We start from the raw sequence: 17,500 nt of genomic DNA, 5'->3' as shown, positions 1-17,500 counted from the left end.
TCCGCCGGCTCCTGCGCGGCCCCGGGGCCTAGCGCTGTCGCCGTGACGACCGTGGTGTCCTCCAGCCCCTCAGTGGTGATGTCCACCATCGCACAGGGTCAGTGTGTGTGTGTGTTTCACGTGTGTGTGTGTAGTGCTGGGCGGTATGACCAAAAATGTACTGTATCACTGTATTTTTCAAAATAATACCGATTTCACGGACGCGTTTTACTTATTTTTTGAAGCATGACTGGGCAGTGATATCACGCAGCGCCTGAAACTCAGTGCCGGTCACGTTGGAAGGTATATATCGGGGACTACTTTCAGGCGCTGCGTGATATCACTGCGCCGGCTGCACCCGTGCTACGGCAGCGGAGCTCCTGGATTATTACGCAGGAATGAGAGTATAGTTCCAGCCATACCTAGAAAACCTCAACTCTTCCTTCTCCGTCGGTCTTAGCTCACGATGTAACTACAGAAGAGAGTTCTAAATAGGAAAAATATCGAAACTCTTTGGTCATTTTTGTGAGAGATGCTAACGGTCTAATCGGATTTAATGATCTGAGCTATGCTAAAAGTGCTACCGCCAGACCCGGAGATCGGCTGAATGGAGTCAAAAACTGTAAAACTGTTGGAAAATGAGCCTATTTCCCAAAAAAGTGTAGTGTTCCTTTAATACAGGTCTGCAGTGTTTATAACGAGCACCAGCAGGAGGCGCTGTAGGAGCGGCAGAGACAGCGGTTTCCCCGGTACCAGCTGAACACAAAGCGGTTTCCCCGGTAACAGCTGAACACAAAATGGTTTCCCCGGTAACGGCTGAACACAAAGCGGTTTCCCCGGTAACGGCTCATAAACGCTGCTGGCAGTATCAGTGGTGTATGGGAAACACTGATATAACTTGACAGATATCAGTTATAGTGTAATCAGTGTTGCCAGATTGGGCGGGTTCGAATTTGATTGTGCGGGTAAAAAAGGGTTTGGGCGGGTGGTCAAAATTTGGGCTGGTTTGGGATCATTTCGGCGGTTTTCAAACATCTACATTTTAAAGTCTTATTGGTTAAAAAAACGAAACTAAAGTGCATGTAGTCCATAAAATCAGTCATCATGACATTACTGTACACACACGCTCATGCAGAGTCAGCTGGCGTTAGTGTTGACATCACCGACGAGCACGCACTTTTAGCCAATCAGCGATCCGCAGGCAGACGCGATTGAGCGCGAGAAGTTGTAGCTGTAGCGTTATATTCAAGTGATCGCTAAGGCAAAGTGAAATAGCCTACTATACAAAAGAGTGTACAGTAGTGAGCAACTCTAAAAAACGCACACGTGGAAGGAGATCACTCTATGGTGAATATAACTCTGAGAGGAGAGCACAGTTGAATGACTTGAATTGAAATAAAATATGGGACGATTCCTGTCCATGTCATATGTGCACACTAGCCTAACCAAACATCTGCAACTTTACACCATCCAGACTGCACTCTACTTGTCCCTGACGGCTGCTGAAAAAGGTTTGAATCAACGATGAATCCGTTTTGACCGCTAAATTCTGCGTTATGTTCTGCAATGTGTACTTCCGAGGGTTAAAGTCATCGGTTCATTTCTTGATTGCCGTTTTGACAGTGTCCACCTGGACATTTTAGTCATATTGGCTAATTCTCCTTAATTATTGCCCTGTTTTGATCTGTTTTGCTGGAAAATTTATTTATTTTTTATTTTATTTTATCATCGTTATTTTGTTTTAAGTAGATACAAATTGTGCTTATCAACCTTAAATGACATGGTAATGAAATTATATCACATTATTTTGGCAGTAAAATTTTGGGCGTTTTTTTCTTGTATTGGGCGGGTTTTGGTGAGCTTTTGGGCTGGAAATCACCGTCCCAATCTGGCAACACTGGGTGTAACCTGTCCATGTTCACGTCAGGCTCAGTAACACACACATCTGAGTGTCACCAGACCCTCTCACACAGTGTTGTGTTCCCAGCGCTGTTAAAGCCACACACACACGGGTATTGTGATATAAAAAATTCATACCATAACAAAAATAAACACTGGTATTCGGTATGAACCGGTATACCGCCCAGCACTATGTGTGTGTGTGTGTGTGTGTGTGTGTGTGTTGGTTTTTCACTTTGTGTGTTGGTTTTTCACGTGTGAGTGTGTGTGTGTGTGTGTGTGTTCAGGCGGGTCCTCCACGGCACTGAAGATGTCCTCCACGCGTCTGCCGTCCCCGAAGGCTCTGATTGGCTCCTCGTCTCAGATCCTGCAGATCCCCAAGGCCCAGCAGACGGTGCAGTGTGTGTCTCCCAAAGCCCTGCAGGCGCTGGCGTCTCCTCAGGCCTCGGGCCCCGGGGCCAAACCCACCATACAGATCAAGCAGGAGTCCGGTGAGCACACACACACACCCCGGCTCACTGCCGTTAGCAAACCGTACAGGGCCTTGATACTCAAAGACAATACATATAATACAATATTATATTGTACTTGATGCTCGTACTCACACTGAGTCCGGAAGTATCGTATGCGTTTCTCGTATTCGTCATCTTGGTGCTCTGATTGGTCAAAACTCCTCTCGAAATGCTTGCTAGGATGCGAAAAACGCAGAAAATCGAACCCGATCTGAATTTTTTTACGACGTCCGAAGGTTACGGAGGCAGTGTGTGGACGTGATGCACACAGCGTGAGGTTGTATTTATTTTTTGACGGACTCGGTGTGACCTTAATGACCTGTCACTGAATTAAAAGTGTGTTTCAGAGTGAGTCGCAGCACTGTCATTTACACACGAGCGCTCTGATCCGCAGGCACACGGACACACAAAAGCCCGGAGAAATTATTTTAATTTTTAACATTTTTTGTAATACAGTACAGTTGTACTTTTAAATAAAATAGTTATTTTATTTTTCTTAAAAGCTTTTTTTTAATTTATTTGTTAAATATTTTTTATGCTGTGGCGCCTTTTTCTCCTTTGGCTTGTTTAGTTGGGGACATTAAATTTAACATTTAGTTTAATATTCAGCAATATTATTGATCTCCTGCATTGACAGCATTATATGAGAACTGAACTGAGCTGGACGATGACATCACGGTTTACTCCAGAGCCACTATATATATATATATATAAATGAACTAAATTAATAACTTTTTTACAACAGAAATGAAGCATCACTGAACTGGCTTAAGCTGGACTGTGACGCTATTCTCTTCTGGAAACACACTGTTGCATTATTCTCCTGTTATCTCTGTAAAGCTGCTCTGACACACTCTGTAAAAAGTATAAAAGCGCTGTATAAGTGAAGCTGACTTGACTTGTGTCTGTGTGTGTGTGTGTGTGTCTGTGTGTGCGTGTCTGTGTGCCTGTGTGTGCGTGTGTGTGTGTGTCTGTGTGTGCGTGATTGTGTGTGTGTGTGTGCGTGTCTGTGTGTGTGTGTGTGTGTGTGTGTGTGTGTGTGTGTGTGTGTGTGTGTGTGTGTGTGTGTGTGTGTGTGTGTGTGCGTGTGTGTGTGTGCGTGTGTGTGTGTGCGTGATTGCGTGTGTGTGCGTGTGTGTGTGTGTGCAGGTGTGAAGATCATCACGCAGCAGATGCAGCCCAGTAAGATCTTGCCCAAGCCCTCGGGTGCCGCCCTGCCCAGCAGTAGCTCCGCCCCCATCATGGTGGTCAGCAGCAACGGGGCCATCATGACCACCAAACTGGTGTCCAACCCCACAGGTAAATGGATGTAGGTCTATATATATGGGTTGTGTCAATAAAAAATATATTTTTAAAGGGTTGCTCTTAAAGAAGTTTGAAATGCTCTGTTTCGCAGGCACTCAGGCCACTTACACTCGTCCGTCGGTCAGCCCTGCGCTCGGCACTCGAGTGTCGTCCCCCGCCGGAGCCACGTACGTCAAGACCACCAGCGGCAGCATCATCACCGTCGTGCCCAAGTCCCTCGCCACGCTGGGGGGCAAGATCATCACCAGCAGCATGGTGTCAGGTGACAGGCCGTCCCAGCGGGGGTTCCTGGGGGGGGGGCTGTAAGATTACAATAAAATACACACCTGTGCCAAAGTACATGCAGTTGGCCATAACACAGGCAACATTATCATGAAAACTGAACTGAAAAAGACAAATTCAATAAGGTTGCGCAAGGGTTAATTAGCTAATTTCATTGTACAGGTGAAAACCGAAAAATTAGAATATGGTGCAAAAGTTCATTTATTTCAGTAATTCAACTTAAAAGGTGAAACTAATATATTATATAGACTCATTACATGCAAAGTGAGATATTTCAAGCCTTTATTTGTTAAAATTGTGATGATTATGGCTTACAGCTTATGAAAACCTTTTCACAATATTCTAATTTTGAATTTGGTGTTTTCATAACCTGTAATTCATAATCTTCACAATTTTAACAAATAAAGGCTTGAAATATCTCACTTTGCATGTAATGAGTCTATATAATATATTAGTTTCACCTTTTAAGTTGAATTACTGAAATAAATGAACTTTTGCACCATATTCTAATTATTCAAGGCGAAATCCATTTATTTCCGAGTTTATCACGCCACTGTAGTCACGTGTGGTTGTGGCGTTCTGCATTGACAGGAAGCACCACGAAGATCACCACCATCCCCATGACGTCGAAGCCCAACGTGATCGTGGTGCAGAAGACCTCGGGCAAGGGAACCACCATCCAGGGCCTGCCGGGGAAGAACGTGGTCACGACGCTGCTGAACGCTGGGGTGAGGTCACGTGACCGTCACATGACGCGTGCGGGCGGTGCTGCGGCGCTGACCAGGGTGTGTGTGTGTGTGTGTTTCAGGGAGAGAAGAGCCTGCAGGCGATGCCCGGGTCCAAGCCCGCCATCATCACCGCATCCAGACCCATCACTAAGATGATCGTGACGCAGCCCAAGAGCCTCAGCGCTGGGGTCACGCCCTCCACCGCCACCAAGATCATCCCCACCAAGATCGTGTACGGACAGCAGGGCAAGACACAGGTCAGAGGCGGGGCTGTGCTGTGATAGAGGCGGGGCTCATTTGCATATTCATAGAACTGGGAATACTAAATCAGGCAAGGGTGTCGAGTTACATTCAAGAAGTCGTTCACTTTCAAATATAAATGTCCTGATGATTTACTCTCCCGCACGTCATCCAAGATGTTCATGTGTTTCTTTCTTCAGTGGAAAAGAAAAGAAGGTTTTTGAGGAACACACTCCAGGGTTTCTCCATATAGTGACTTCAATGGGGTCCAACGGGTCGAAGGTCCAGATGTGAGTTTCAGTGCAGCTTCAAAGTCTCGACACGATCCAGCCGAGGAATAAGAGTCTGATCTAGACAAACCAGCGGACATTTATAACAAAATACACATTTATATACTTTTAACCACTAATGCTGGTCTTGCTCGAGCTGTGATGCGACACACATTACGTCATCAGGGTGAAAGGTCAAGCGGGACATAGGCGTAAGAGCTGTCCCAGTGTTTACAAGCTTGGAGTAGGAGGACCGTTCAAAGTTATTGTTTGTTGAATGACATGTTTATATATATTTGTGTCAGTTTATTGTTTAAAATGGTCTTTACGTGTGTGTGTGTGTGTGTGCGCATATCCTGGATGTTTAACGATGTCACGCGTGACCTTTCACCCTGATGACGTAACGTGTGTCGCATCACAGCTCGAGCAAGACCAGCATTAGTGGTTAAAAGTATATAAATGTGTATTGTGTTATAAATGTCGGCTGGTTTGTCTAGATCAGACTCTTATTCCTCGGCTGGATCGTGTCGAGACTTTGAAGCTGCACTGAAACTCACATCTGGACCTTCGACCCGTTGGACCATTGAAGTCACTATATGGAGAAACATCCTGGAGTGTGTTCCTCAAAAACCTTCATTTCTTTTCCACTGAAGAAAGAAACACATGAACATCTTGGATGACGTGCGGGAGAGTAAATCATCAGCACATTTTTATTTGAAAGTGAACGACTCCTTTAAGGCATCAAGTTGTTTTTCTTTCAAGAAAAAAAACGTTTAAATGTAATTTTGGTGATGAAAGATGAGTGTTGAGGGAGAGTTCGATCAGGAGACGCCGCAGGTTAACTTCAGTCAGGTGTGGAGGGGAAGGCGAGTCACATGACTTCTTCAGCGTCTCCCACAGGCTGTGATGCGGTCGCGTCTCCTGCACGTGTGTGTGCGCGAGCTAAAGCCGGTCGGCTGGTCAGTGTGAGCGTTCCTAACCCGAACCGTGTTGCATTACCTCTGGCTGTCCGATCTCCAGCAGGGCGGTGGCGTACCCATACACCAGCACAGCTTTATCCATCTCCGTCAGACCCAGCGCCTGAAGAAGCAGAAGTGGACACTCGTGAACCAGTGCAACCATTCAGTGTCAGAGCCCAGTGTCCAAGCACAACATTCACACACACCGAGAGTCGCTGTTCTGCAGAGTCAAACACGCGCGCTGATTCTCCAGCTGTGTTTCATACACCTGTTAATCTGAATTATGGGATATTGCATAAAAACATTGGATGGAAGCAGCAAGATGTGCATAACTTCTAAAAATGCACACAAATAACGGCCACAGAGTCTCGATCGCCCCCAGTGGCTGGTCCCAGTACAGCTCATAAACCATGAAGGCTAATGGGACGCGATGGAAACTAAACAATCAAATTACACTTCAAATACACTTTTTCCAAAGATGTTTTATGTCATTTTAGTTAGTTTTATCACGCTGATGTAAGTCTTAAGGTCCTTTCACACTGGACGCACGAATAATTCGCACGATAGTCTTATTTTTTGATCAGCTGTTTGTGTAACGAGTGCTTCCACACCGAACGCGAATGTGCTGCGGCGAAAAAACGACTTTTATTTTTTTCGCTTCGATGTCGATTTTTCTTTTACTTTTGCGGCGACAGAAAAGGCTTCAGCCAATCACATAGAAGGAAACAAAGGCGAAGCTTGTTGACGCTTTGGCCGCTCTGACGTAGCAGCATTATGTGCGAGAGAAGAGAAGTGTCACAACATGAAATATAAACTAAAAACAAGCAATACATTGAAACTAGAAACCTTTTATAATGACAGCATTTTTATATTGCCTATTCCGCATCTCAACGCACGCATACCCTATCGTTTATGACATGACGGTGTTTCTTACCAGCAAAAGAACGAGGCATGGGATAAAATAGCTGGGATAGTTGGTGTCTCCGGCAAGTTGATGAAGTGCTTGCTGATGATTTATAATATTTTTGACTAGGAGGGAAATAATTGATTTAGAATATTTTCAACATTCATGGTTGTTTCATATTATTTTTGCATGCATGTATAGGCCACACAGCAGAGCATGTGCGTAAATAAAGCAGAGCGGTGACGCTTAAATAGGCCTATTAGTTAAAAAACTCAAACAAACGTTTCATCCTACGTTTAAATAATATAATGCTATTTTTTTTTATTTCATCTATGTTGATAGCTATATGAAAAGGGAACCGCATGATAGGCTATATCGAAAACATTTGGAATGGGTCAGACATAATTTTGGCCACTTATTAAGTTTTGTTTTGTAGAAAGCCTTTCTTTAAAGTGAATTTCGTTTGGTATAAATTGTATCTTAATTTGAATCAATGTTTCATCAACAAATTGCCTGGATTAATAGGAATAAGAAGCAAATATAGTAGACAATATAATTAGGACACGGAGGCGCCGGCGCGTGAACTGGAGTGCGTCTCATACGGAAAACTGACAGAAAACACTAGTTTATTAATAAACAATTCAAATGTTTAATGCATAATCCGTACTTTGGCCGGTTCTTTGTGGCAAAGTTTTAGCTACTTTACAAGATTAGCACATTCCCCTTCAGACTCTGTTCTTTAAGATTGGGTGCACACACAAAACCTTCTTTTCTGTCTTTTAAAGAAAACGAAAAGCTCGTCTTCACTGGATGATGATGATGATGATGATGATGATGATGATGAAGTGTCCGTGTTTTCTCAGCTGTCGGTGCGGAAGTTTTGGAATGTTGAAGCTCTGAACGTCGCAAATTCGCGTCGCGGCTGATGTGAATGGTTTTGACGCGAACTATTCGCTTTTCCATTTCGCTTTTTCGTTACGCGTCCGGTGTGAAAGGGCCTTAAGTGTTCGTTTTTTTAAATAAGTCTGGTCTTAGTTCGTTATTTGATGCCATAAGAACGTGAATGTGACGTCATGATTGACAGCTGTGATTGACAGCTCCTCTAAACGGAGTCACTGAGGGACTAATGGACTTTTGGGGGATTTCCGTGAGCTGATTGGAGCTTCAACTTTCATTTCTACATGTCCATAACTGTTTATTTCACACAGTACACTTTGCAGTAACCGTTTCTGCGAGAGTGAGGGTGGGAGCTTGATAACGTGACTCACACACACTCATACACACACTAGAGCGCAGAATCAGGTCCCGAATCTGCACAAGAAGACAGCGCCATGTTAGGACTTTGGCGGCTTCACTGTTCACCAATGGAAGAGAGTGAAGGGCCGTCTTTACAGTCAATGGTGCATTCCCTCTATTGATGGATCTATACGCTTCACATCTTAAATACGGTGTGTGTGTGTGTGTGTGTGTGTGTGCAGGTCCTGATCAAGCCCAAGCCCATGGCGTTCCAGGCGGTGGTGAGCGAGCAGGCCCGTCAGCTGGTCAGCGAGACGCTTCAGCAAGTCTCTCGCAGCGCTGACCCCTCCGGATCCACTCAGGAGACGCTCCGAGACGACTCCACCGCGCTCAGCGAGTCCGACAGCGCGCACGGTAGGGACGCACCATCTGACCAACATCATAATTCACGATTAATAACTACAATTTTCACAATTTACATTGAACGATGTTTTGAATAGCTTTATACCAGTGGTTGTCAACTCTCTGGCCCACATTTCCCCATAGTCATCAAGCCCCGACACACTTTTTTAGGAATTTTATATATATATATATATATATATATATATATATATATATATATTTATACGTATGAAGAGGATCTTATTATAATATTCCCGGCCCTTAATCTGCACGTTCACACACACCAGCGACATTGGGTTCGGCGAGCGCCAACAGAGACCAGTTCTAACGCACTGGAGAAGATCCAGCAAAGCCTGAAACTGTTCTGTGGTCGAGCACAGACGACACTGAACACTATTGACCAGAACATGTCAGCGCTGTCTTATAAACACCTCAGGAACTGTGGACACTTGTGGAAGAGTTCAACATGATGAGGAGATGATCAGTGTAACTCCACAACAACTACAGAAATGTCTCCGCTAACATTCAGAAACATGTAAAAGTGAAGCTCTCCCTGAGTCTCTCCGTAAGGCTGCACTCGCTGCTGTTACTCCTGACTCTGGATCAGTGAGATCGGCCTGTGTTGTTATTGCCGGAGTCTCTGAAGCTCCGCCCTCTTCTGAACGGAGGCGGAGCTAAAGCTCATTTGCATTTAAAGGGACACACACACAAACTGCATTTTGATCAAAGCCAAAACGGGGTGAATCTTACAAGCTGTAATAAATTTAAATATCTATAAAAACATCTATATTTTGAGCTGAAATGTTATTCACATTCTGGGGACACCAGAGATTTAAAATACATCTAGTGAAAAGGGGCATAATATGCTTCCTTAAAAGTTTAATATCAGCCCCAACCTACATTTTCCACCATTTCACTCGAATTAACGTCATAACTAGTACTTTTAAAAAAAAAAATATAAATATATTTAGTTTGTTGCTCTCCCCATATTTATCGTTTATTTTATTACCATTGTTATGTACTGTTATTTTAATATTGTTATTGTTCCTGCTACTTTAAGGTGCCTTTAATAAAATGCATTATTATTATTATTATTATTATTGTAACACAGAAGACATGATCTGTAAGAATGCTCTCTGTGCTCAGACGCTCAGCCGGTGGTGCACGTGATCGCCTCCAGGGGGCAGGACTGGGCCGAGCAGGAGGTGTCCGTGGAAGCCAGTCCCACCATCATTTACCAGGACGTTACAGGAGAGTCCCAGTCGGCAACCTCCACCATTAAAGCCCTTCTGGAGCTGCAGCAGACCAGCGGTGTGTGTGTGTGTGTGTGTGTGTGTGTGTGTGTGTGTGTGTGTGTGTGTGTGTGTGTGTGTGTGTGTGTGTGTGTGTGTGTGTGTGTGTGTGTGTGTGTGTGTGTGTGTGTGTGTGTGTGTGTGTGTGTGTGTGTGTGTGTGTGTGTGTGTGTGTGTGTGTGTGTGTGTGTGTGTGTGACCCGTGTGACCCTGCATCAGTTTCTCTCAGTCAAACCAACATTATCCAGACACCTTCAACATTTCTCACATTATCACAGTTTATTCGCTATAGTTTAGAAAATGGTAATAAAATATGAGCAGAACTCAGTGGATATTTGACTGGTTTTGTCCGTCCTTCTGTTAGACTCTCACACATGAATTATGTTGAATATCTGTCAGCTGTTAAATTTAACTACACAATTAGATAATACCAGTTTAGCTCAACCAGTGACCAAGCAATGCTTCATGTTGTTCAGTCTGTGTGTAAAAAGAGCATTAGCAATTACAGAAAACACACTGAAGAAAACATCATCAGCTCAAAGTGGAGGAAGACTTTTTGGTCCCAAATATTTTTATACATTTTACTGGTAGTCACTGTATGAAGAATATTTGGGTATAATATGTTTGTTATTCTCTCTTGCATAAATAAACTATAGTGTCCTGATCACAGTAGTAAAAAAAAAAAAAAAAAGATATCTTGTGTCTGAATAAATTTTGCTGTGTGTGATGTTCCAGTGAAGGAGAAGAGCGACGCTAAGCCTCGACAGCACACGATCGACCTGAGTCAGATGGCAGTGCCGATCCCAGTGTCCTCGGAGCGGAGACAGTCCCCGGAGCCGTCGGGTCAGAACACCGGAGACGCGGACACCATCCCGGAGTACATCCCTATCGGTACATCAGCACTGACTACTAACTCCACGCAGAGTCATTTAATGCCCACATCTCAACTCTGGGTCCTCCTAAATTCAGTTTAATCAAATTTAAGATCATAAACAGTCTTAATATATTTAAATTCCCCCTGTAGTCAATAATTGTATCCCTTAAAACTCACCAAAATGACATATTTTTTTTTACATTTTTCCTTTATGCCTTAAAATATCTTGAATGTAACTCGACACCCTCGCCTCATTTAGTATGCGTGGTTCTATGAATATGCAGATGAGCCCCGCCTCCACTCACTCACTCAGCTCAGAGATCCACTGGTTGACGATCACACGTTGATCTGATTGGTTACAAGGTCGTTTGTGACGTCAGAAACACCAGCGATTTCAAGCCGTGTTTTTGAGACTGTCTTTGGTTCACTGCAGTTTTAAGGAGGAAATACTCAGCAATGCTGTCGACTTATGAACTTACACATGGTGTGTCTTAAAGCACATTAAAAACACCACATAGACACATAAACAACATTAAAAGCTGGATTTACACCACAGGGGGACTTTAAATGGTACGCTAAAACTCCTAAAGTGCCTCTATTATGCTTTTCCAGATATTCCCTCTCATGCAGTGTGTAATAAAGCTGTCTGCAAAGTTTCAAAGTGCAGATAAAAGAAAGAAGCAATTCTAAACTGCTGAAAGGAGTCGTCAGTAATTCCAGTTTTTTACTAATTAGCATAATCCCCGCCTCTGGTCTTGATTGGCTGAGCAGCGTCTCTTAGCTCCGCCCTCAAACACTGTAGTGTATCTGAGACTGGAAGAGTTCGGCTCGTGTTGTTCGTGTCGAGAAGACGCTGTTTTCTGAGATTGATACTGTGAAACCCACGCCATCATTACTGTTCGTATCACTGTGATCAAGAGCTGAGATTCAGATATGATAATGAGCGTTTGCTTTCTGACCAATCAGAGCAGAGCAGCTCTCAGAGAGGCGGAGCTTAGAGAGACTGAATCCTCAATCGAAGCGTTTCAGACACTGAGAGGAAAGAGCTGAAGCTGCAGTGGAGATCATGAGGACATTACAGTGTTTCTGAGCTTGGATGGAGATGCCAAAACAACATTAGGAGCCTTTAAAACAGCATAATAGTGGCACTTTAATAATCATTTTAAGAAGTATTAGATCAGTTCACAATCAATAAATATGGCACATTTATGCCAAACGATTGCTTTGATCTGCTGTTGATGCATTATGACCATGTTTACCTTATGATGTTTATATTATAATATATCATAGATTAGGTCGTAAGATGCATGATTTATCTTCCTCATCTCACATTTCAAAATAAGAGTCCCGCTGTATTTCAGGCTTGGTTTTCATTAAAAGGTTCATTATGCATAAAATCATTTTTTCAAAATCATAAAATAAAAATTGGGGGGATATTATTGGTATTTTTTATTACCCGATAAACTGTATCTGGCATTTAATTCAACATCAATCCTCACAGGATTTTACACATGTACTAGTATCATGCACAATAATCTGTTAATTGCCTTTCCTATCAGCATCATATCAGCAAAATCCAGTATCGATCGACATCTTAATTCATTTGTATTATGTATACGTATTGTAGTTTTGCAGTTTATGTGCCGTTCAATAAAGCAAAACAATCTGAAATGCATGATTTATTTTATTATGTTCTATATGGACATGCAGTATACATTTTATTTGTGCAAGAAGTCTTTAAAAGTCTTAATTAGATTTGAAAGACGTGTTTCTGTGCAGTTTCAGGTAAAGTGTGTAAAGCTGTGGTGGGAGGAGACGTCACTGCGTCCAGCAGCCAGAGCCAGAACCAGAACCAGAACCAGTCGAGCTCAGCCAAGAGCATCGCCACTGTAGCGTGTGGAGCCGCCGCACAACAGGTCACACACACACACACACACACAGCCCTGAGTCCACATGTGTCACTGCATCACATTTACACCGCGACTACAACTGCGTTTCACGTCTTTATGCATCAAACCCATGACCTTGAGCTGCTGTTGAAGGGATACTCCACCTTTTTTTCATATTAAACTATGTTATTCCCTTAACTAAGATACCTCTCTCGTCTCAGTGCGTGCACTCAACCGCAAACACCTCCACGTTTTCCCTATTTAAATACAGTTACACGAGCAGTGTAACTTGACCAAGAATGGTGACAAAAAATAAAACGTTGCGCTTTTCTAAGCGTGTAAAGTGGATAACTATAATGTATGGCGGAACATACAAACAAAACACAGTTTTGGTGGTTATAGAGTTCTAATGACGGTGTTCAAATACATAACATTAGACGTTAGCCAGCTGTTAGTATCATGATTCAGTATACTAGTTCGTAGGCTATTTATTTGAGATAAATTATGTTTTTTTATTAATCGAGCAGCAGAAAAATAATTGTTATATTAATCGCCCAATTAGTCGTTAGATTAGTCGACTAATGGATAAAATAATCGCCCGACTAATCGTTTAATTAATAATGGTTTACCCCAGCCCTAGTGAACACACACATAAATCATGGCCATGATGTGAACAGGTTTAATGGTCCTGAAAGCAACAGTCACACTTGTGCTCCTCGCGGTCAGAAACGCGCACTGGAAATGAAGGAGAGTTTCCTCTAGTGGAAGTGTGTGGAACTGCAGCCGAACACACTCTCACTGAACGCTCATTATTTTAGATATATCAAACTCAACTTGTTTAAATTTATGCCTTTGATTTTCTAGAAGTTTTAGAGTAAAATGTGTTTTTGAAAATATAGATTTCATATAAAAAATGGAAATAGTATTTTTGCACATTTTTCATAACAATATATATTTATATGTGTGTGTGTGTGTGTGTGTGTGTGTGTGTGCAGGTGGAGGGGAAGCCGCTGCAGGAGCAGATGCTGGTGGACGACGGCGAGTTCGAGGGAGACACGTTGGACCCTCAGACGGGTCTGTTCTACCGCTCGTCCCAGCAGCCCCTCAGCAAGCCTGTGATTGGCCCGCCGGAGACGAAGAGGGCGGAGCCTGTGCCAGCGAGAGCTGTGGTCCAGAGAGCGCCCCCTGCTGGCCCTCCACCGGTGTCCCTCACTGCACACACACCTCAGCTGCCCCGACTGCAGCAGGCGCCCACCTCACACAACCGGCCCAACACACACACACAGCTGTCCCAGCCGCCGCCGCTGCAGGCGCATCACCCCGTGGGCTCCGGGAAGAGCAGCGCGCAGGTGTGTGTGTGTGTGTGTGTGTGTGTGTGTGAGACAGGCTCAACCCTTTCAGATCGCAGATTTACTTCACGGAACAAAGAGATCATTCTGTTTTATTTATTTTTTATCAGTTTTTTCTGGATAATTTTGCTTTTTTTAAGTAACAACTCACTTAATTTTGATTTATTTCCCCAGAAAACAAAACATACTATTTTATGGCATTTTACTGATCTAGTAAATGCATCTTTATTCAAGAATTTGTAGATATTTGGACTGAAAACAAGACAAAAATACTAAGTAAGAAAAGCATTTTTCGCAGCGTAGAACCTGTTGTATTGGTGACGGTTCTGTGTGTGTGTGTGTGTGTGTGTGTGTCAGGTGCAGCAGCCAATCATCACGCAGGGCGCCAGCGTCACCAGGATCACGTTCGGCAGCCCCCAGCCGGTTCCTCATCCGGTTCCTCATCCGGTTCCGCATCTTCAGGGTCCGCCGGTGTCCAGCAGCGCCGAGGCGGCAGTGAAGCTCCAGTCCGAGTCCAGCTCCAGTGTGCCGGTGCCGGAGAAGCCCTCGGGCTCAGACATCCTGAAGATCTCCATGCTGGAGGCGGAGCTGGAGCCCATGATGGTGGACTCCTCCAGCGACTGCGGCCCAATGACCTCAGCGGCCGCCGCCTCCTCCTCCTCCTCTTCATCACTCATCAGCAGCTCCAAGCAGACGCTCGAGGCCTTCAGCCGAGCCAAGAGCAAAGAGCTGGACATCATACAGGTGTGGGTGCTGCTCTCTTGTGTTTGTGGTCAGGTGATCCCTCAGCACTGCTGTGATTGGCTGACGCTTGTGTTTGTGGTCAGGTGATCCCTCAGCACTGCTGTGATTGGCTGATGCTTGTGTTGTGATTGGCTGACGCTTGTGTTTGTGCCGAGGTGATCCCCCAGCACTGCTCTGATTGGCTGACGCTTGTTTGTGGTCAGGTGATCCTTCAGTACTGCTGTGATTGGCTGACGCTTGTGTTTGTGGTCAGGTGATCCTTCAGTACTGCTGTGATTGGCTGACGCTTGTGTTTGTGCCGAGGTGATCCCCCAGCACTGCTCTGATTGGCTGACGCTTGTTTGTGGTCAGGTGATCCCTCAGTACTGCTGTGATTGGCTGACGCTTGTGTTTGTGGTCAGGTGATCCCTCAGTACTGCTGTGATTGGCTGACGCTTGTGTTTGTGGTCAGGTGATCCCTCAGCACTGCTGTGATTGGCTGACGCTTGTGTTGTGAATGGCTGACGCTTGTGTTGTGATTGGCTGACGCTTGTGTTTGTGGTCAGGTGATCCCTCAGTACTGCTGTGATTGGCTGACGCTTGTGTTGTGATTGGCTGACGCTTGTGTTGTGATTGGCTGACGCTTGTGTTTGTGGTCAGGTGATCCCTCTGCACTGCTGTGATTGGCTGACGCTTGTGTTGTGAATGGCTGACGCTTGTGTTGTGATTGGCTGACGCTTGTGTTTGTGGTCAGGTGATCCCTCAGCACTGCTGTGATTGGCTGACGCTTGTGTTGTGAATGGCTGACGCTTGTGTTGTGATTGGCTGACGCTTGTGTTTGTGGTCAGGTGATCCCTCAGTACTGCTGTGATTGGCTGACGCTTGTGTTGTGAATGGCTGACGCTTGTGTTGTGATTGGCTGACGCTTGTGTTTGTGGTCAGGTGATCCCTCTGCACTGCTGTGATTGGCTGACGCTTGTGTTGTGATTGGCTGACGCTTGTGTTTGTGCCGAGGTGATCCCCCAGCACTGCTCTGATTGGCTGACGCTTGTTTGTGGTCAGGTGATCCTTCAGTACTGCTGTGATTGGCTGACGCTTGTTTGTGGTCAGGTGATCCCTCAGTACTGGTGTGATTGGCTGACGCTTGTGTTTGTGGTCAGGTGATCCCTCAGTACTGCTGTGATTGGCTGACGCTTGTGTTTGTGGTCAGGTGATCCCTCAGCACTGCTGTGATTGGCTGACGCTTGTGTTGTGATTGGCTGACGCTTGTGTTGTGATTGGCTGACGCTTGTGTTTGTGCCGAGGTGATCCCCCAGCACTGCTCTGATTGGCTGACGCTTGTTTGTGGTCAGGTGATCCTTCAGTACTGCTGTGATTGGCTGACGCTTGTGTTTGTGGTCAGGTGATCCTTCAGTACTGCTGTGATTGGCTGACGCTTGTGTTTGTGCCGAGGTGATCCCCCAGCACTGCTCTGATTGGCTGACGCTTGTTTGTGGTCAGGTGATCCTTCAGTACTGCTGTGATTGGCTGACGCTTGTTTGTGGTCAGGTGATCCCTCAGTACTGGTGTGATTGGCTGACGCTTGTGTTTGTGGTCAGGTGATCCCTCAGCACTGCTGTGATTGGCTGACGCTTGTGTTGTGATTGGCTGACGCTTGTGTTGTGATTGGCTGACGCTTGTGTTTGTGCCGAGGTGATCCCCCAGCACTGCTCTGATTGGCTGACGCTTGTTTGTGGTCAGGTGATCCTTCAGTACTGCTGTGATTGGCTGACGCTTGTGTTTGTGGTCAGGTGATCCTTCAGTACTGCTGTGATTGGCTGACGCTTGTGTTTGTGCCGAGGTGATCCCCCAGCACTGCTCTGATTGGCTGACGCTTGTTTGTGGTCAGGTGATCCTTCAGTACTGCTGTGATTGGCTGACGCTTGTGTTTGTGCCGAGGTGATCCCCCAGCACTGCTCTGATTGGCTGACGCTTGTTTGTGGTCAGGTGATCCCTCAGTACTGCTGTGATTGGCTGACGCTTGTGTTTGTGGTCAGGTGATCCCTCAGTACTGGTGTGATTGGCTGACGCTTGTGTTTGTGGTCAGGTGATCCCTCAGTACTGCTGTGATTGGCTGACGCTTGTGTTTGTGGTCAGGTGATCCCTCAGCACTGCTGTGATTGGCTGACGCTTGTGTTGTGATTGGCTGACGCTTGTGTTGTGATTGGTTGACGCTTGTGTTTGTGCCGAGGTGATCCCCCAGCACTGCTCTGATTGGCTGACGCTTGTTTGTGGTCAGGTGATCCTTCAGTACTGCTGTGATTGGCTGACGCTTGTGTTTGTGGTCAGGTGATCCTTCAGTACTGCTGTGATTGGCTGACGCTTGTGTTTGTGCCGAGGTGATCCCCCAGCACTGCTCTGATTGGCTGACGCTTGTTTGTGGTCAGGTGATCCTTCGGCACTGCTGTGATTGGCTGACGCTTGTTTTTGTTGTCAGGTGATCCTTCAGTACTGCTGTGATTGGCTGACGCTTGTGTTTGTGCCGAGGTGATCCTTCAGTACTGCTGTGATTGGCTGACGCTTGTGTTTGTGCCGAGGTGATCCCCCAGCACTGCTCTGATTGGCTGACGCTTGTTTGTGGTCAGGTGATCCTTCAGTACTGCTGTGATTGGCTGACGC

At 45.2% G+C, this 17,500-nt stretch overlaps 1 protein-coding gene across 1 annotated transcript in view; it reads left to right on the top strand.

The window, feature by feature from the left end:
• The window catches only part of emsy (EMSY transcriptional repressor, BRCA2 interacting), a 24,106-nt gene that overhangs the window by 5,191 nt on the left and 1,415 nt on the right, over positions 1–17,500 (top strand). The window contains exons 7-18 of the mRNA XM_056239013.1: positions 1–97; positions 2,166–2,369; positions 3,540–3,689; positions 3,787–3,957; positions 4,569–4,705; positions 4,786–4,962; positions 8,556–8,727; positions 9,862–10,026; positions 10,743–10,898; positions 12,661–12,797; positions 13,766–14,119; positions 14,477–14,863. The exon at positions 1–97 is cut by the window's left edge and continues 138 nt beyond it. Of these exons, the coding sequence (XP_056094988.1) occupies positions 1–97; positions 2,166–2,369; positions 3,540–3,689; positions 3,787–3,957; positions 4,569–4,705; positions 4,786–4,962; positions 8,556–8,727; positions 9,862–10,026; positions 10,743–10,898; positions 12,661–12,797; positions 13,766–14,119; positions 14,477–14,863 (2,307 nt within the window). The remainder of the gene's footprint in view (positions 98–2,165; positions 2,370–3,539; positions 3,690–3,786; positions 3,958–4,568; positions 4,706–4,785; positions 4,963–8,555; positions 8,728–9,861; positions 10,027–10,742; positions 10,899–12,660; positions 12,798–13,765; positions 14,120–14,476; positions 14,864–17,500) is intronic.

This window comes from Rhinichthys klamathensis, unplaced genomic scaffold (assembly GCF_029890125.1).
Source record: "Rhinichthys klamathensis goyatoka isolate OS25496 unplaced genomic scaffold, OSU_Roscu_1.1 h1tg000550l_1, whole genome shotgun sequence".
Lineage (NCBI taxonomy): Eukaryota > Metazoa > Chordata > Actinopteri > Cypriniformes > Leuciscidae > Rhinichthys > Rhinichthys klamathensis.
Note: the sequence above shows the minus strand (reverse complement) of the source record. Positions and strands in the feature narration are given on the sequence as shown.